The 21575-nt window shown below is 33.0% G+C and overlaps 2 protein-coding genes across 2 annotated transcripts in view; one reads left to right on the plus strand and one right to left on the minus strand.

Annotated features, from left to right (window-relative positions):
* The window catches only part of LOC143055258 (uncharacterized), a 202300-nt gene that overhangs the window by 41791 nt on the left and 138934 nt on the right, over positions 1-21575 (minus strand). The gene's annotated exons all lie outside the window — the stretch shown is intronic.
* Positions 13030-20277, plus strand: LOC143054379 (uncharacterized). The gene is made up of 2 exons (XM_076227394.1): positions 13030-13470; positions 19106-20277. Exon 2 carries the CDS (start codon positions 19146-19148, stop codon positions 20238-20240), a length of 1095 nt encoding a protein of 364 aa, XP_076083509.1. The 5' UTR covers positions 13030-13470; positions 19106-19145; the 3' UTR covers positions 20241-20277.

A 21575-nucleotide genomic window follows, 5' to 3' on the forward strand; every position in this document is an offset into this window, starting at 1 on the left:
TTTCATACATATAATTTTCATAAGTACTCGGGCACAGGACAATTATTTCACGTTTATTTGCATGTATACTATGATTATACTACTATTAGATATAGCGCATAAGTTAATAGCAAATACTTTACTTATAATATACGTATGTTCATCGTATACAGAAACGCGAAAATAATGGAATTTAACAAACAGAAAACAAAATTATAATATAGGACTTTGGAAAAAAGGGAGAGGGCTTAAAAAACATTGTCCCGTCTCAAAGTACCTATGACTTTTGATACCTTTTTCTGAAATTCTCCTGACATAAAAATCTTTTACAAAAAATCATCCTACAACAGTTTACTTACTTTCAACCAAGCTCTAAAGGAGGGGATCAGATCTTTATCGAAACTATAGGATTGGCTGTTTTTAAGCACAGGATTTCAGGATTGATCCTTCTGGGATCCAGGATTTCTTTTTTTCGAATTTGGGGATGTCGGGAATTAATCTTCTTTGCCCTCATGAACCATAATTTCTGAATATTAGCTGAATGTGGCTGAAATTTTCTGAATTTTGGCTGAAATGTGTCTTAGAACAAATCAGGTGTCTGAATCCTGTCTGACCTGTTTATTGATGGTGTCTGAATATTGTCTTATAGTTCTGAATTTTGTCTGAATACTTCTTATTTAGTCAGAAAAAGTTTCAGACATATTCAGAACTTCTGAATACTGTCTTATTTGTCTGAATTATTAAGAAACAGCAGTAAGATCAATTCAGAAACCAAAAATTAATTAAATACACCCCTAAATATCTGAATATTGTCTGAATTATTCTTAATCATTCAGATATTATGTCAGACAAAATTCAGAAAATTGGAAATAAGTAAATTCTAATATATAGATCTGAATATTGTCTGAATTTTTTAAAATCATTCAGAAGTTATGTCAGACAAAAGTCAGAAAACTGGAAATAAGTAAATTATAATCTCATAGAAATGAATATTGTCTGAAGTTTTCTAAATCATTCAGAAGTTAGACAAAATTCAGAAAACTAGAAATAAGTCATAGATCTGAATTACACTGAGTTATTTAATTTTAACACATAAATGGAAACATAAAAAATAATTCTTCAAAAGTCTGAATGTTATGTGAATAAGTTTCACCAACAAAACTACATAAAATAAAATATTTTGAAAATGTACAAATAACAGCAAGAATTAATTTCCCTGATTACAAAAATTTTGAAATCCTTCATCTGGCTCATCAACATAAAAGTGCAAGAATCTTACAGTGTTTTCCCAAGGCAATATAGCTACTGACCTTATTTTTGAGGTGGGATAGGAGGGGTCCTTATCCCGAAATCCCGGACTTAAAAAACGAAATCCCATAATCCCGACGTCCCGAAATCCCAAAAAAAAGAATTCCCTAATCCTGAAAGAGTGAATCCCGAAATCCTGAGCTTAATAATAATCCCCCCTATTTTTCATCTAACATTTTGGGATGACCGTGAATGCAGTTACAGTCATCAGTTTAAACCCATTGATATATAACTATGAAATACTTTGGAGAACCAAGTGTACATAATAAAAAACTCATGAGTAGTTTGATCATTTAGTGATGAAAAACTGAACAAACACTTGTTCACTTTAAAATATTGTGTTTTTGAAAATTAAAGCAGTAGATCTATTGCTTTATTATCATTAAGATATTGGATATACTGGTGCATGGGCATTAATTTTGGTAGAAAAGGTACTTATATTAAATTCTAACAGTTATTATCAGTACAATTTATTTGTACCTAGTCCAAATAATTATGACGTTTTGAAAGGCTATTTAATTTTAGCTTTGACACCTTTTGCAGCAAGGTGCAAAGCCGACAATAAAATAACCATTCAGTGGGGAAATGTTTTTAATGCAACACCAGGAATTCATGTTTCTTATACATTAAAACTTCTCTAAATACAGTTCTCCCACCATACCGGCTAAATCAAGGAGACCCGTACATTAAATCGTCATTTAACCTTACAAAACTGGCCATATGATTCCTTTCAAACGGATACTACACAAGTGTCATTTTTGTATTTGAATAATTAAAATCATAATAATTCAACCTCATAAAACGGGCCTTGTCATCTTAATATCACTGATTAGTAATAACATTGTTATGTATCATAAAGACAGTAAACTGTGAGTACTGTTCAGCTTGTCAATTTATTTTCATTATCCCAATGTTTTACAAATAGTGATTACCGGCAATTTCCAGTGTTACATTGTTTACAAATTTCACATAATTATTAGGGAAAAATCGTTAGTGTATGGTGTTTTTTATTTTTTATTCCTGCAAAATAAAAAAAAATAAATAAGATGAAATACAAGTTGTAGCAGTATTTTACAATAGAAATTATTCACAAAACTAAAATTCACAAAGGAAAACGTATATTTGAATAAGATCAAATACATTTTTAAATATTTCTCAAACACCCATATTAAGGGGAAGTTACTCTTCGAAATTTTAAATTTCAACTAACCAGCAAACCCTGCAAATCGGCCGTAATTTGTGACCTGACCGGCGGCATGTTTTGAGAAGTTTCACTGAAACACCGTTACGGGGACGAATCAATTTCGGGCCGATATGATATGGGGCGAGATTGACACCTTGACTGAAACGCACTGGCATACGTCATCAAAGATTACGCTGGATAAACAAAATGGAGAATCCAAACGCAAATGTTTTCAGATAAGTATTTTGATTGAACATATGATAATTGTAATTATTATAAAATGCAATTTGTTGAGGCACTATTATAAAACATTTAGGATTTAAATCTGAGAAAACATCAGAAAATTTTGGCAGACAATTAATGTAATGAATATATATATTGTTCAAAATTTGTTGTCACATTCATAAAGCAAATAGTAACTAGGTTAATCTGCAGTCAATAACTTAAAAAATGCACTACCATTTTCTACATTAAATGTAGAAATTAAATTGGGTGAACAAACTTAGTGAAAACTATAAGTCACCAATTTTATCTTCAAGGGATAAAAAGGGGGGGGTGTCTTAATTTGAGTTTAGGCTTCCAATGTAAGATACAGTACAAATGCATAATGCAATAATGTTTCTATTGAATTTATTGCTTCATAACCTCAAGAACAATTGATTCTTTGTGGATATTTTTGTACTTTTAGGGGATTAAATATGAGCTGCCAGCAATGATATGAAACAGATTTTATGCAGACTCCATTTTAATACCTTTATTCAGCAATTCAAGTTTGAAGTACAGAGACAGCAAGTTTTAAATTACAGAAAGGAAGAGAAGTTTATATCTGACACATAATTTTTATATTAGTTAATCAGTTTGTGAGTGAGGTTTAAGCTGAGTCTGACCATAGTTACTGTTTTTATTCTTATGCAAACCATGCAGGCCATTTTTTTCATGGATAGGATGTTAAGAATGTTATTTATTTAAATATTTGAATATATTCAGATCAATCTATGATCAAAGCACTCACTATATTTTGTGTTTCTTAGAAAAAGTGATAAACCTTGGGCTTAATTGGAAGATCAAATCAGTTACAATGGGGTTTTGATTCCATTTCATGCTATCTTATTATGGCTGAATATGTCTTAATAAGGCTGAAGATTGGATGAATTTGTCTGAATAGTTCTTAATATGGTTGAATATTTCTGAATATATATATGAATATTTCTGAATATATATGAATATTTCTTAATGTCTGAATATTTCTTAATATATGTCTGAATATTTCTTAATATGTCTGAATATTTCTTAGTATGGCTGAAGATTGGAAGAATGTTGGCTGAAGATTTCTGAATATTGCTGAATATGTCTTAAAAAATGGCTGAATATTTCTTAATACAGCATCATTTAAACCATAAATTTTCTGAATATTTCTTAGTTTCTGAATATTTCTGTTTCTGAATACTGGCTGAATAGTCCGAAATCCAGTCAATATTCAGAAATAGACACAAATACAACATTCAGACCTATTCAGACGATTATTCAGATAGAATTCAGAAATAATTCAGACAATATTCAGCCACCAATTTTCCATGAGGGTAATTTCTGGAATCTCAGGATTTCATGTTTTTAAGCATGAGATTTAAGGATCAGGACCCCTCCAACCCTACTCTCTAAATGCACACGATTTCACAGGTGTGTTCTAGTATTATTGATCTTATAAGAGTTTTTCATAGGCAATGCTAATATCAGTTAAAAATTCACAGTCTCAGGATAAATCATTAATTAGAACATATATTCAAAATTCTCATGTAAAAAATTTAATACTAAGAATTAAATCTCAATCTGATAACAAGATTCTCACGGATTAAAAAAGATCAAATCTACTTATCAGGGGAGATAATCATTTATATCATCATGTTTTTCAATGACCCAAACTGTTTTGTGAGTAACGGTCATTCTAAAATCTTCTAAACAGATTAACTTTTAGCACTATCAAATAGTTTATGAATGTTTAAAGACCTTTTGTTATATTTTTCTTTTTGTATTTGATTTGTTCATCTGTCAATCCAGATCCCATTAATCTATGTATAAATCTATTAATGGTTTGATCTTGTTATGATAATGGATTTTAATTTGTCAAGGTCACCTGGTTTAAATCTGAGACAAATGTCAGATGAAAATCACAAAGGACAAGGTATGATAAGAGGCGTTTTTGGCCCCCTTCCTAAATAAGTTTATATATACATCATTGATAGCCTTAGTATAGAAACTATTCAAAACTATGATTTTTTTATGTTCCGGTAAAAAGAAGGTTGCCTAGCAACGGTTTAAATAAATAGCCAAATTATCACATATGCATTGCTTTCTCATTACACATTAGCATAATTCAAAATAATATTGTTTGTTTAACACTAACTTGAGTTTGCAAATGAAAGGTCACTTCAATTTCAGTTTATAAAAATGCTTAGCAACAACCTAGCAACAAAAATTGTGCCTAGCAACGGTTCAAAAATTGTAATTTCGGCCATATTAGGTATAAATATAGCAATATTTAAAGATTTAGCTACTGTAAATGATTTTTTCTTTCATATATATATGATGTCTGAGTCATCATTATTTTTTTCAAGAAAAAGAAATTGACCATAGCAACCTAAAACTTGCTTAGCAACAGCCGAAAAAGATAGAAATTAAATAAAACTATAAAAAAAAACCTTTTGATTTTTAATTGTACAAATTAGAGTAAAATCAGGTTAGATTGGTTAATACATGCAAGAATAACTAGCAGTAAGAAATGAAAGCAAGTAAATTGTATATCATGCTGATAAAAAGATTAGCAACCAAAATAGCGCTTAGCAACGGTTAAATAATGTTTTTTTTTTGTAAACCGAAGTAGGTTCTTGGCATTATATTATTATATCTTGATGATGTAAATATTAAATCATATGCTGTTACCAAAAACAGGGTTGATATCTAAAAAAAAATAATGTTTAACCCCGCCGCATTTTTGCGCATGTCCCAAGTCAGGAGCCTCTGACCTTTGTTAGTGTTGTATGATTTTTAATTTTAGTTTCTTGTGTACAATTCGGAGTTTAGTATGACGTCAATTATTACTGAACTAGTACATGCTAGTATACATATTTGTTTGGGGGCCAGCTGAAAGATGCCTCAGGGTGCGGAAGTTTCTCGCAGCATTGAAGAGCCATTGGTGGCCTTTGGTTGTTGTCTGCTCTATGGTCGGGTTGTTGTCTCTTTGACACATTCCCCATTTCACTCTCAATTTTAGTATTAAATAAAAGATAGCTATCAAGGAAATGGTCGGTTAATTAAAAAAAAAGCATAAATACAAATCATGTTGTCACATAATAATTAGTAAGTATAAACATTAACAAGTTAGAAGGTAAAATAACCAAGAATGTGTCCCCAGTATAGTATACCGTGAAAATGGGGCAACATCTCTTATTTGGTATTAAAATTAGAAATATCGTATTATAGGGAACATGTGTACTAAATTTCAAGTTGATTGGACTTCAACTTCATCAAAAACTACCTCGACCAAAACCTTTAACATGAAGCGGGACAGATGGACGAACGGACGGACGGGCGGACGGATTAACGGACGAACGAACAGACCAGAAAACATAATGCCCATAACTGGGGCATAAACAAACTTTAAGTTATATAAGAAGTGGCACACTTATAATTCATAAATAATAGTTGAAGTTATGAATATAGCATTTCACATTTACATGATGATTACCGGTACATTAAAAAACGCAAATGGATTAAAAACACTATTGAAGATTCAGTATCAGATTTATACAGTATGTATAGCAAATATGCATAGCCTGTACAATGTTATTGTTTGTCACTAAAAGAATCGTGAACTTTGAATTTTTTAACACTTAACACAATATTTTAAAGACTGAAATGCTGAAAACAAAGTTCAAAGTTTTCGATGAGGTCAGGGTTTAAGACGTTAAAAACTCATTAAGATATGTAGACGAAAGAGGCATGAACATCTTCAAGCTTCTCTAAAAATTCATTATTTCTACAATATATATATCCTGAAATTAGCACATTGATCGCATGTGTAAAGTATCATGTGCAATCATACCACATCTCCTTATCTTATCCAAAATGTTATGCTTTTTTTTATGAAACAGTTGTTGGTAAGTAGTATTTCATGAAACCCCAAAACATTCGAATTTGATTAGAAACGTAGACATACTTCATTAAAGGGTCTCGTTGGCCGAGTGATCTAAGTAGTTACTTCTGTAATCACTAGCCAGTCAACACTGAGGTTGTGAGTTCGTTTTTAACCTTAATTTCTCCTTTCAATGTTGATCTATTTATTATTTTCATTCTGAATGTCTTCACTTGCAGGACTGAATGTCCAGCCAAAAGGTTTCAACTTTCAAGATTTACAGCCGATTTCATTGAGTGTGAAGCCAAAGGTAAATCTTTGGTAAGCTTGCTTGTTAGCTGAACCTTGAAGTCATTATTATGTCAGGTGTAATACCCTCCTTTCGAAGTAGCATAGTCCATCAGACAGATAGACTGGTAATCTGCTGGACTAGTATATTCTTAAAGGAGGGTAGTTAACCTGACCTAACAATGACTTTATGGGTTATCTAACAAGCAAGCTAACTAAAAATATTACCTTTGACTTCACACTCAATGAAATCGGCTGTAGTATTCACCAAGTTCAACCTTTCCGGTATTGAATAAATATTTGAAGTTACTAATAAAATCTTATTTATTGCATTAGCATGATTAGGGACATTAAACTGTAGTACTAGTAGTGCAAGTTGTGCCTTCAATAGCAAGTGAGAGGGAAAACAAGTTCAACTAACGTTTTTGGTGAATATTCAACAACTACCCTAATTGTTTTTTAAGCAGCTAAGTAGCAAGAAATAATTCTAAAAGTCCAAAAATCTGACATTTTTAGAATATTTGAAGAATAATAAAAATCCGATGGCAATACATGCTTCAATTATGTGTACAATAAACCTATTAGGTATTAAAGCTGTATCTCAAAAACTGTAGGAGGATTAATTTACGGGATAACCGACTCTTTATATATATATATATAGCTTGTACCAAAAATACCGGACATTTCAAGAAAATTTTATAAAAAAAATCAAAACCTTGTAGACATACAAAACTCTATTATAAATAAAAAAGCTGGTTAGGTCAAAAACTGAAGGAGATAGCTAGACGTATATGTCCAGACAGAAACAGACGGACGGATGGATGGGCGGACAGATCTAAATTAACGAACGTGCTCGACATTTTGTCCCGTGAGGGGAGGAGGGAATGTGAAATAGAATTAAGAGGACATAGTTTACATGTACATTAAACAGCTAGGTAAGAAGAACCAGTGCACTCCAGGAATCGGTATAGGTTTGGCATGAAATTTTGACACTTACATAGAACTCCAGACAAAACAAAATATACATTCGAAATGGCAAACAAATACACAAGTTTGTTTGCCATGGGTCTTATCCAATTTGTATTTATGCAAGTAAAATATGTTAAAAGTAATTTCGCTATAGCATGTTTTATTTGATAATCCATATAGGATCTGAGTCAATTGAATGCTACATGTGTACTTTTATTTTATGATTACATCTTGTCAAAAGAGTGCTCTGACACATATATATAAGAAAAATCAGTAGTGTACCGATATATGAATAGGCTGGAAGTACATAATTTACAGTATAGTATAAATAAAGGCAACAGTAGTATACCGCTGTTCAAAACTCATAAATCCATGGACAAAAAACAAAATTGGGGTAACAAACCAAAACCACTATAAGTGTATAGTTAACTTAATTTCAGTATCAACTGCTCTTTACCTGGAATAATGTTTATAATTACATACTTTGGATTTAATACTGACTGCACATGCATAACGTATTAGTTTAGTACTCTAAGCAGATTTTTGTCTATCAACAAGTGATTTTAATATTCTTAATTCTCTGTTCTATGAACTACTAAATTATGGATAATGCACATGTGAAGTCCTAAAACTTAAGGGCGCAAATATATATGTGGTGGTGTTTAACGACCTTGACTGGCTATACAGCCCTCGCACGGTCGGCTCGGTGCCCGAAGGCGTTTGGTGAGCTTTATCATATTTTGATGCCATGGGTCAGGAACAAGTAGTGGAGGTCGCAATATGTAGGCCGCCATCTTGGTTTTGGTGAGTTGTTTTTCTTTTGTTGACTATTTTGATGTTGGTTTACTTCACAACGGCTGCTTTCAGGGCCAGTTTGGTCAGCTTGGCAGCCCGCTAGCCTCGATGATGGAGTACTGGTAGATGATCTCGGACGTAGTTCGAAAGATGACAGGAAGCGTTATCAGGACCAAAGCCGTGAGGCAGTGAAATGAAGGTCGTATCACCCAACAGCCTAGGATACACCCCTCGGACGTTAATCGTCATAACACTCCCCATGATACAATGGTTTTGGAGTGCATGTTAACGCGGGTACGCCAACTACTACGTCTATCTGTACGGCATGGATTGGTTTCTGTCATCTTAAGTAGTAAGTCGTTGATATCTAACTGTAAACCCTAATCGAATATAGCGGGTAAAGGAGAGCTGGCCCAGCACGTCCGTTCAGCTGTAATGACTGAGACGTGACTGGATTGGATTTGGATTGAATGAAGGGCACAAATACGTGCACGAAATGGATATGATACATAAATTTATTTTTCTGTAGATGGTTAAATAGAAAACTTTAAAGTGCAAAATATATACGTTTTGATGAAATGATTTTCTTCAGAATTACAAAAAGAGTTTGAATATATTGAGCATTTATTATAAAATTCATTTGTAAGATTTTGTTGAATATTTGAAAATTATATAAATAAAAATTAATTCACCATATTTCAAGGGACACAACTTTGTATTTGGCTGCACAGTGTTAGACTATTTTGATCATTATGGGTCTAATTTCACTTACAACATATTTCTTTAAGAGAGTGACATGTCTTGATGACTGGATACGACATAAAACAACCGTACGTGATATTCTGATCAATTATGGATCCCGGAAAAATTTCGTACCCGTGCCGTTCACTTTGACGTATTATAATGACTTGTCAAAATATGTAAACAATCGGATTATTTTTCAAATTTTTAGACATGAGCGCCAACGTAGACCACCATGATATTTTATTATGTGAAAGATACATAAGAGTACAGTTGATGGTTTAAAATTTCAAGATGGTCTACGTTGGCGCTGATGTCAAATTTTGTCTCCGAACATGACGAAATTGTAGATTTTTTTATACTTTTCCGTCGTTAAGGGCTTTTCAAGGTCTCAGTTTGAACATATTTGAGTACATAACACCTAAAAATAAGGTTCTACATGGACGGTCAGATACTGCAGTTCATTACACAGGCATGATGGGTTTCAACTTCAAAGTTTAAAAATTCTGGAAAAAGGGGGGCCAGAAACGACCCTTATCATACCTTGTCCTTTGGCAAACTGTGTATCAGTTATTATCATATATTTTAAATAATATAATTGTGTATTTTAAAGGAATGACTGTAAACAAAAATCTTTCTCTTTCCTAAGGACTGGATTCTTAAAAGAATTTTTATGAAGAAATAACATAAAAAAAATGTTGATGACTTCACTGTCACATTATAGAATTATGTCTATGAGCTGATAGACAAAACACTGTAAGCCAATCAAAAGACATGTTACATCCAAAGTTAAATTATAAATATTTGAAATATTGTGTGCACATTTGAATTATTGTTTAGACACTTTCAAATTTCTATAGTTTTAGACAGTTAAGGTAAACCTTTTAATGTCTTTTGGTTTTTAGTGTTTTTGATAAGCTGTTAACCTCTCCTTTTGTTTTGTTTGGTTTTGGTCTCATTGATATCAATATCAACCCACATCTGACTTTTGTTCACACAGCAGTATAGAAAATTTGGGATACCAACTCACATATACTTTTGTATATCATGGCCAATACAAAATTAACATCAACACACATCTCACTTTTGACCATAGCTGATTGAATCAAGAAAAGGGGATATCTAACCACATCTACTTTTGTACACCATGGCCCAATCAAAGATGGGGGATATCTACCCATGTCTACTTTTATGTTTTATGTTTTCTGGTCTGTGCCTCCGTTCGTTCGTGCGTCTGTTCGTCCGTCTGTGCGTCTGTTCGTTTCAGGTTAAAGTTTTTGGTCAAGGTAGTTTTTGAAGAAGTTGAAGTCTAATCAACTTGAAACTTAGTACACATGTTCCCTATGATATGATCTTTCTAATTTTAATTCCAAATTAAAGTTTTGACCCCAATTTCACGGTCCACTGAAAATAGAAAATGATAGTGCGAGTGGGGCATCCGTGTACTTGGGACACATTCTTGTTGTACACTGTGGCTGAGTCAAAGATAGGGGATATCACCCATGTTTTTTTGTACACTGTAGCTGAGTCAAAGACAGGGGATATCTACCCACATCTACTTTTGTACACCCTGGCCTAATCAAAGTTTGGTACCTGTATATCAACCTCTATCTACTCTGTATGCCCTGGCCAAATCAAAGATAGTGGATATCAATCCACATCTCCTTGTTTATACCCAAATGAATTAAAGAAGGCATATCTATTAGCCAAATCTCCTTTTGTACTGGAACACCCTTGCCAAATCAAAGATTGTGGATATCATTACCCACATCTTCTTTTGTACATACTGCCAAATCAAAGATCATACATAAGCTGTAATATCAAGCCACATCTACTTTTGTACAAAATGCTGAATCAAAGATTGGGGATATCAACCAGCGTCTACTTTTGTAAACTGTGGCTGAGTCAAAGATTGGGGATATCTACCCACATCTACTTTTGTACACTGGGCTGAATAAAAGATTGGAGATATCTACCAACATCTACTTTTGTACAACCTGGCTGAGTCAAAGATTGGGGATATCTACCCACATCTACTTGTGTACACTGTGGCTGAGTCAAAGATTGGGGATATCTACCCACATCTACTTGTGCACACTGTGGATGAGTCAAAGATGGGGGATATCTACCCAAGTCTACTTGTGTATACTGTGGCTGAGTCAAAGATGGGGGATATCTACCCAAGTCTACTTGTGTACACTGTGGATGAGTCAAAGATGGGGGATATCTACCCAAGTCTACTTGTGTACATTGTGGATGAGTCAAAGATGGGGGATATCTACCCAAGTCTACTTGTGTACATTGTTGATGAGTCAAAGATAGGGGATATCTACCCATGTCTACTTGTGAACATTGTGAATGAGTCAAAGATGAGGGATATCTTCTCATGTCTACTTGTGTACATTGTGGATGAGTCAAAGATAGGGCATATCTACCCAAGTCTACTTGTGTACACTGTGGCTGGGTCAAAGATGGGGGATATTTACCCACATCTTCTTGTGTACATTGTGAATGAGTCAAAGATGAAGGATATCTACTCACATCTACTTGTGTACATTGTTGGCGGAGTCAAAGATGGGGGATATCTACCTACGTCTACTTGTGTACACTGTGGCTGAGTCAAAGATGGGGGATATCTACCCACATCTACTTGTGTACACTGTGGCTGAGTCAAAGATGGGGGATATCTACCCACGTCTACTTGTGTACATTGTGGATGAGTCAAAGATGGGGGATATCTACTCACATCTACTTGTGTACATTGTGGATGAGTCAAAGATGGGGGATTTCACCCACGTCTTCTTGTGCACACTGTGGCTGAGTCAAAGATAGGGAGATATATCTTCAAGTCAACTGATAACGAATAATTGACATAGCACAAAAAAAATTGCCTAAGCATGATACAGTACTACAACACTTGTCATAAATATGAATTTAATCTGAAATACACTAAGCGGACTATTGAATGTGTTTCTGTTGACATCTCACAAAACATATTTAACCTTGCCACATATTTTAGTGCCAGTCCCGAGTCAGGAGCCTCTGACCTTTTTTAGTCTTGTAAGTATTTTTAATTTTAGTTCTTTTGTATGTTTTAGAGTTTAGTGCGACTTATGGAAACAAATTTGGAATCACTTGCCTAATATTGGATTTGTGAATTCCCTTTTTTATGTAAATACATTAAAGGAGAGGTATAAGTATATTTCAATGTGAGACAGTAACCCCACAACACAAAAGATATACATATTGAAAAGGTAAAAATTTAACTGAAACATTTTTTGTATAGCTTTTAAAACTGAATTGTGAGGGGATTAAATTCAATATTAAATCGATTTTATTTCAAATTAATTACAATGTTTTAACATACTATATGCTTGAAGTTTAATTTTAGTTTAGAGGGACGACCTTATATAGTATTCAATATTATCTTTTGCTTACATTTTAAAAATATAATATAGTTCAAATTAGTCAAATCTAAAATTATAACATATAAATATCGATAAAAATCTAGCGATCCCAACTCTTAATAAGACGCAATAATTAGGGATAATATTAAATAACATGTCAGATTTAAATTGGAACAATAGGACCCAATCAACCGTCAAAGATTATTTATTGTTTAAATTTTTACAATCTCACAGTCAGGGATATTCTAAAGACGGAAAAATATTGAATATACTGGACTTTAAATGGTAAAATATGCACGCTAATTTGACAAAAAGTGTAGTTATTTTGAAAAAATAGCCGACTTACAACTATTCCCAAAGTATAAAATGATACCGTGACAAAAATAAAAGACTAACGTGTTTTGTTTTAGAAGATAACAATCGATAATTGTTTTATCTGGACCTAACGAGTGTATGAATACACAATATACATATATAATCAACGCATTAACAAGACATTGTTTATCTTATAAAGAAACTGTGTACTAGTGCGGAGATACAAACTAAGGGACCGTAGTCTTTTTAGAGAATGTTTTTGAGATGTTAAAACCAAACAATTTCTATAATTGATGGGAGCGTTAAGTAACACTTGGAGGAGACAGACATTAAAACATCTGAATACATTTACTTAGGTAAGTTTATAATTCCTATTTACAATTCTTTAAGTGATGAAGTTTATATAATGATCAAATAAATGAAAAAAAATCATTTTGTGTTGGCGATTATCACGTACACTTTCAGTACACTTGGTTTCTATAGAACTTGAGTTGAACTATTCAATAGATTTGGATTACACTACATACATTCATTGAAGAAGATAGCTGTAGGGTAATGTAAAGTGTTTCCGAAGACTATGAAAAATCAACGTAACTACTCTGTGTTTTTGTTAGATGTATTTCTATTTGTATCCATTTGATGAGATAATATTAAAAAGAAGATGTGGTATGATTGCAAATGAGACAACTCTCCACAAGATATCAAATGACACAGAAATTAATAACTATAGGTCACCGTACGGCCTTCAACAATTAGCAAAGCCCATACTGCATAGTCAGCTATAAAAGGCTAAAAAATGACAAATGTAAAACAATTCAAACGAGAAAATTAACGCCCTAATATATGTACAAAAAACAAATATGACACATATCATCAAACGACAACCACTGAATTACAGGCTCCTAACTTGGGACAGGAACATACATATAGAATGTAGCAGGGTTAAACATGTTAACCTTGGCCAGTGGTGTAACAGTACAACATAAGAAAGAACTATAAAAAAAAAAGCCTTTTCAACTGATTTTTATAGTTCCTTCTTATGTTGTACTGTTACACCACTGTCCTAAGTTATGAAAAGGGTTGGTATCCCACTAACATGTGTGGTTAACCCCCGACATATTCTGTATGTTTTTGCCTGTCCCAAGTCAGGAGCCTGTAATTCAGTGGATGTCATTTGTTGATCAGTTACATATTTGATTTTCATTATTTTTTTGTACCTAAACTAGGCCTTTAGTTTTCTCATTTGAATTGTTTAAGGGCCTTTTATAGCTGATTGTGTGGTATGGGTTTTGCTCACTGTTGAAGGCCATACAGTGACCTATAGTTGTTAATTTCTGTGTCCTTTGGTCTCTTGTGGAGAGTTTTCTCATTGGCAATGATACCACATCTTCTTTTTTATATAAACATTTTGTACCTTAAAACAATTTCCTTTTAGTTTTAACAGGACAAGAATCTTTTTTACAGGACATTCATACAAATGATTTGAACAAAATTAAAATAAATTACTGGTCAATTTGTCAAGTAATGCATATAACTTTACTGGACCAAACCAATTTTTCCTCGTCTTTGTCCAATTCCTGATGAATTTGGGAACGATTGTTATGCGAGTAACTTTTCAAGTCTCCTAAGTCAGTCAGTGTCCTAACCCTGCCCCCTTTTAGAAAAAATCTGGATTGCCACTGCGCACAATATCATTTTCTTTGACTTCAACCACTTTTGATACTTCAAGTTAACTTATGTCATGGTGCCTGGCATTATATAGCATTCTTGATATATTATGGATACTGCCCATTGTTGAAGGGTGACCTATAGTTGTTAACATTTATGTCATTGGTCTCTGGTGGAAAATTGTCTCATTGGCAAACTATTTATACATTATTAATCATAGAGAGGAAACACCAATGAATTTCTCATTAGAATTGTTTTATATTTTAAAGGCCCAAATGTTAGGGCTTTCTAAAAGGTATGGGTTTTGGGCATTATTGGGAGGCCAGGTTGTCTGATTGAGATCGAGTTGTCCAATTGTCAATCCTACCACATCTTATTATTTTTTTTAAACCAGTGCCAAAACTTTATATGGTAAGATGTTAACATAAAGTTTAATTCCATTCAAACATGCCATAGACACTTGATCTTTAAATATTTTTGAAACCAAATAATCTGGATTAGATATGCACTCCTTAATTTGTATAGCCTGTAACCAAAGGATAAAGGGGTTGGTTACTTGTTACTGAATTGTATAAAGATTTACCCTTTCACTGCACTTGCATGATTTAACAATTCATAAAAGAGTGCATAGGTTAATCGTTTAATACAATGCACATTTTCAGACGGTTTCGTTCATAATTAAATATCACTTTCATTCTACAATTAAAACCACTGATTTGCAAATAAAAGATTAAAAGGATCATAACACCTTTAGTATTCTATGGTTCCGCATTAAGTTTAATGGGGTCCAATGATTTCCAAGGCTGGTTAAAAGTATGAAGCATACAGGTCTTCCACCTTCTAAAATATAAAGCTTTTTAGAAGTTAGCTAACACTGCCGCTGCTGCAGCATCACTATCCCTTATCAAGCTTTCTGCACCAAAATTCGCAAGCTTGACAAAAAGCATTTACCATGCAAACAAAAAGCCATTTTAAGTCCTAAGGTATGGTTACATGTTCGTAAATAGAAAAGACTGTGTCTGTATAAAAGGTAGCTTATACCTTAATACCTAATATATATAGTTTTTTGCCTTTTTTACAACTTTTATAACGATTGTTATACACTTTAAATGTCTTTTGCAATTATAAAAGACATTTAATTCCATTTGGTCATTTAGTACTATGTTATTGTTATATGAGGGTAGGAATGGGGTGGGGTACCCTACATGACAAATGAAGGTAAAATGTTTGTTAGAATAACAAAAACAATAAATATCTTACTACATTTGCCACAAACCTATTAGCTACAGATTGAGATTTGATAAATGAAAATAAAAATTCAAGGCTAATTTGGCACTAACTGTAGCGAAAAATGGATGTTTGACTTTAATGACAATAAAAGGCATTTTTTACCCTCTATTATAAAATAACTCCAAATAAGTCCAACAATACTTTGTCTTTTACTTTTTATATAGTTTTCAAGTAGACACTAAATCTCTAATCAATAGCTTGGTAAATAAAAAAACTTGAAATGTTTAGTTGACTTTTAAACAAAGGATTAAAAGATTATATATACACTATCCCAATACACCTTCAGAATTACAAAAGATTGAAAATTAATTCACCCGGCTTGTTTAAAACATACGGTAAATTAACGCTAACAAATAAAATGAAGGTTTAAAGGGTATTTAAAATCATCTACGTGGAAGGTGAAAATAAGGAAGCTGAAATCATTTCTTTTATTGTAAAGTTTTGTTTTTTCAACCAACCCTCATTGTCAATTTCAAAAATATATATCTTTCAGTAGAGGATCCAGAGGGGAAGGGGTCCAGGAGTTGGAACCCCTTTGTTTTTTTACAATCAATGCATTTGAAAGGGGACATACAGTTGGAACAGCACCCCTCTTTAATCCTGGGTTAGGAAACCCCCCTTTATTAAAATGGATGTATCCGCTCTCGTCCTTTATTCAGAAAAGGTCCTCTGATTGGTGTCATCCCCTTGTCTCATTTATATATATATTTTGGAATGTTTAAATCTCTTTTTCTTACAGCCCATATTATATGATAATTCAATTTGTTTATAGTTTTTATTCTTCTTAAAAATCTCTTTTATCATATAATTCATGATCTTTGTTTCCTTTTTACTATTCTATATAAAAAAGAAGATGTGGTATGATTGCCAATGAGACAACTATACACAAATGACCAAAATGACACAGACATTAACAACTATAGGTCACAGTACGGCTTTCAACATTGAGCAAAGCCCATACCGCATAGTCAGCTATAAAAGGCCCCGATAAGAGAATGTAAAACAATTCAAACGAGAAAACTAACGGCCTTATTTATGTAAAAAAAAATGAACGAAAAACAAATATGTAACACATAAACAAACAACCACTGAATTACAGGCTCCTGACTTAGGACAGGCAGATACAAAAATAATGTGGCGGGGTTAAACATGTTAGCGGGATCCCAACCCTCCCCCTAACCTGGGACAGTGGTAAAACAGTACAAAATAAGAACGAACTATAAAAATCAGTTGAAAAAGGCTTAACTCATCAGATGGACAAAAATATAAGTGGACGTGGCCTGGTACTTATACATACCGACACAAAAAGACACAATGAACAGATCTGAGAGTACTCGCAGTTATCTGACAGCTAGTTCAAAGCCACTAACAACTAATAAAAAAATCATGCATCTAAGACTAAACTATCAATCCGTACACATCCAACATGTCCAATGGATTTAGTGTAAAGACGTCATAAACAGCCAGAGAAAAATATGACCTTGTGCAATGCCAAGTTACAGGTATCGACAGATTGTAGATCCATGAATATGTATATGCATATAACATACTAGTAATATTTAGTTAGCTTTTAATTTACTGATAACAAAATCAATATTTAATAAAAACAATATTCAATGATCTTATTACAGTGTTGAACAGGTAACCTTTTAGAATAAGTTTATTTAAAGGAGTGACAAGTTTACATGGATCATTTCTAAATTTCTGGGCACGGTTAACAACATTTCCGTAAAAATGAGGATGTGCTATCCCGTTTGAAATAAGTTTTCTACAGGTACAACCAAACTTCAAAGCCAAATCTTTATATCTATGGAAAAATTTAGTAAAGGTTTTAAGTAATTTATGGTAACGATATTCCTGGTTTAATAATTTACCAGTAATACATAGGTTGCATTCGTTAAAATCAAAAATGTCACAACAGACACGGGCATAGCGAACAAGTTGTGAAATATAAACTAAGCCTTTTTCTATTCTTTTATTTTCAAATTCAGCTTGAATAGGGTTGAAATATTGGTAAATTCTATGAAACATCCATCTGTCTATCTATAAATAAGACATGGCATGATTGTCAATGAGACAACTCTCCACAAGAGACCAAAATAACACAGTTAATTTCAAAGGGAACAAGCAGTGCTGATAAAAATATTTTTTAATAACAAAAATTTGTCAATACTGTGGATTCCATATTATTCGTTGGATACCATTTTTTGTGGGATCTTGTGGTTACTAATGAACCTTGAATTCAAATGTTCAGCAAATAAAAAAAATATTCAGGCTTTATATGCAGTGATTCCCAAAACCATGAAATCTAATTTCAACAAAATTGCGAGTTTTTCATAATCCACAAAAATTGGTGCCTACGAAAAATAAATGAATCCACAATATATAATGTTTCTTCAGCTAGTTACTGTTTAATTAAATCAATATCAGATACACTAAAGTCATACATTATTTATATGAAAAAACTGAAATATTGATAATATGCTATTCATGCTTACAACAAATTTCATGTTTTTAATTGATGTAACAGCTAGGAATGATATGTGATATAGGTTTTCAATCTATTTGTTTTAAGTCTCAATTTCTATAAAATGCTGGGGAATAAACTGGAAAGGTAAGGAGTGGGTTTAATAAGGCCTTAGAATGGCCTCTATTTCTAGCCAAATGTTCAATAAGACCTCATTGATCAATATCACAATAAATTATAGCTAAAACAATAAAAAGATTCTGTAAACTCAGAAATTATTGGGTGCATTTATTATTTTGATTTTGTCATTTTAGACTTAAATGCGATTTTAATGATTACGATTTTGAGAAAAATCCTGTTAAATTCATAGAAATATTTTCAAATACGAGTTTAAATTATTGGGGTTACAACTCTGTCGCAATTTTTAGCAATAATAAAAACCTCGCTTTTTCTGAATTTACAGTAGGAGATGTGTCTTTTTGTTGAAAATTCATGTTTTAGCCTTCTTTTCATGATGTGACAAAAGATAGGACAAATTATAATGTTTCCATTTCATCTGCTTTCAGATAAGACTTCAAAATACCAACACAAGGAAATAACGTAAAAATGACCGAGGAGAAAATAACACGGAAGTTATCCATTCACATGGAGCAAGATGTTATGGACTCTGATGACAAGGATGACGAGACATCTCCAATAGATGACGATATCATTCACACTGTTACAAAATTACTGAAATTCGGCAAAAATGGCATGAATTCCCCCGACCATATAGAAATGTCTTTGTGTAAAATTCTTCAAGCTGAACGCAATCACTGGAAAGACAAAACAGACGCAGCAATGAATGAGATCGATCGTCAACACAGAGAAACGCTCGCCAATCAAGTCTCGTTACAAAATTTGATGGATATGTTACATTTTAATAAGCGAAAAATAAGTCACGCTAATCTAAAAATAGACAACAGCATCACAGAAGAGAATGCATCTGTAGATGACATGCTGGATACACTGAAATACAGGATTATAAACCTAAAACAAATGGCGGGAATCATAGACGAAATGGATGAGACAGAACCACAAGATAAACTGCTTAAATATTCCGACAGAGATATTGAATATCTGAAAAATGCTATAGCCAAAGCTCACTGGGAGAAAGAATCAATTCAAAAACAACTAACGGAAAGAGTCAATGAGGTTAAATGGCTGACCTCCGAACTGGATAATGTTAAAATGCACATGCATAAATTACAAGAAGTTGTAAAAAAATACAATGAAGCCCACACTGGGACAAACTTTCATTTAAATGAGGTAAAGAGTGAAGTTCCTAAGAGCCCTGGAAGAACAATTAAACACTGTACAGCGCCATTGAGCTCTCGGCAGAGAACTTATATTGAAGGCGATTGGTTGCAAGGATATCCAAATCCAATCGACGAATCATCAGCTCTAAAAACACGCCTACAAGCGCATATCTATTCAAATAAAAACGGAAATTCTAAAATGGGAGTAGCTCAGTGTTTGAGATGTCAGAAACTATTCAAACCAAAAGAAAATTCCAGCAAGTCTTGCCGCTATCACCCAAAAGGTCGGGAAATCACAGAACAATACGATGTAAATGGGAAACTTGTGCACGTTGTATATAAATGGGCTTGCTGTAAAAAAGGACTGGACTCAGCAGGCTGTATCTATGGTCACCATGTCTAAAGTTATTTCGGTTATTAAATGTATTTGAGTGATTAAATCTATCTTTCAGAGTTTGAAAATTTCCCTTAGTCTTGACGTTAAAGATGTGGTATGATTACCAGTGAGACAATTTCTTCCACCAGAGAGCAAATGAGGTAAAAGTTAACAACTATACTTTACTGTACAGCCTAATCAAGATTATTTTCTTGAAGTAAAAAGCTTATAGAAAAGGTAAAATTGAAACACTGTTGTTTTTTTTGTTATTCCAAGCAATAGATGGATTCTGAATGTGCCAGTGTCCCAAGTCAGGAGCCTGTAATTCAATGGTTGTCACTTATTGCTGTGTTACATAGTTTGAATTGTTTAAGACTTTTCATTTCAGGGCCTTTAATCATGTTAATTGATGACTATTTGGTATGAGCTTAGCTCATTGTTGAAGGGTGTAAGCTGACCTATTGTTGTTGATTGCCAATTAGACAACTATCAACTCTCAACTAATATTATATTAGTATCATTCATGACTTTTTATTTAAATAACTGTACAATTTTTTGTAACTTCCATGTAAAAGAATCCTAGTGCTGTTTACCCTCTATGTAAATTCTAGTTGCCAAAAGACTAAGATTCATTGGATGGAGTGTAAAACCAACAGCTATGGATCTTGAGAAAAGAATAACACATGTCATTAAATATATATTAGGCTGTACATTGACCTATAATGGTTTACTTTTATAAATTGTTATTTGGATGGAGAGTTGTCTATTTGACACTCATACCACATCTTTCTATATATCTATAAACATTGAATTTATTATTATTCATGGGCTACCAATTTTTGTGTAATCTAAAGTGGAACTAAAAATTTAAATGTTCTAAGAACAATATAGACAATGGAAATGGGGAATGTGTCAAAGAGATAACAACCCTACCAAAGAGTAAAACAGCAACCGAATGTTACCAATGGGTCTTCAACACAGCAAGAAAAATCGATCACCCAGAGCGGACTTCAGCTGGCCCCTTAACAAGAAATATGTACTAATTCAGTGAAAATGGAGGTCATACTAAACTCCTAAACATATAAATGAACTTAAATTAAAAAACATACAAGACTAACAAAGGCCAGAAGCTACTACTTTGGACAGGCACAAAAATGAAGTGGGGTTAAATATGTTTAGTGACTCTGATCTCAACCCCCAAAACCCTGCCCCCCTACCTTTTGCCAATGTAGATTAAACAAACACACAGCAACACACACAGTAAAACTCAGTCTAAAAGAAGTCCAAGTTAGATGTCAGAATAGGCAATTAAACAATAAAGGACTACTAGTAGTTACTGACATGCCAGCTCCAGAAATAAAC

This window comes from Mytilus galloprovincialis, chromosome 12 (genome assembly GCF_965363235.1).
Source record: "Mytilus galloprovincialis chromosome 12, xbMytGall1.hap1.1, whole genome shotgun sequence".
Classification (NCBI taxonomy): Eukaryota; Metazoa; Mollusca; class Bivalvia; order Mytilida; family Mytilidae; genus Mytilus; species Mytilus galloprovincialis.

Excerpts from the sequence above, each read along its gene's own strand:
- LOC143054379 (XM_076227394.1), top strand. The coding sequence starts at position 19,146 with ATGACCGAGGAGAAAATAACACGGAAGTTATCCATTCACATGGAGCAA.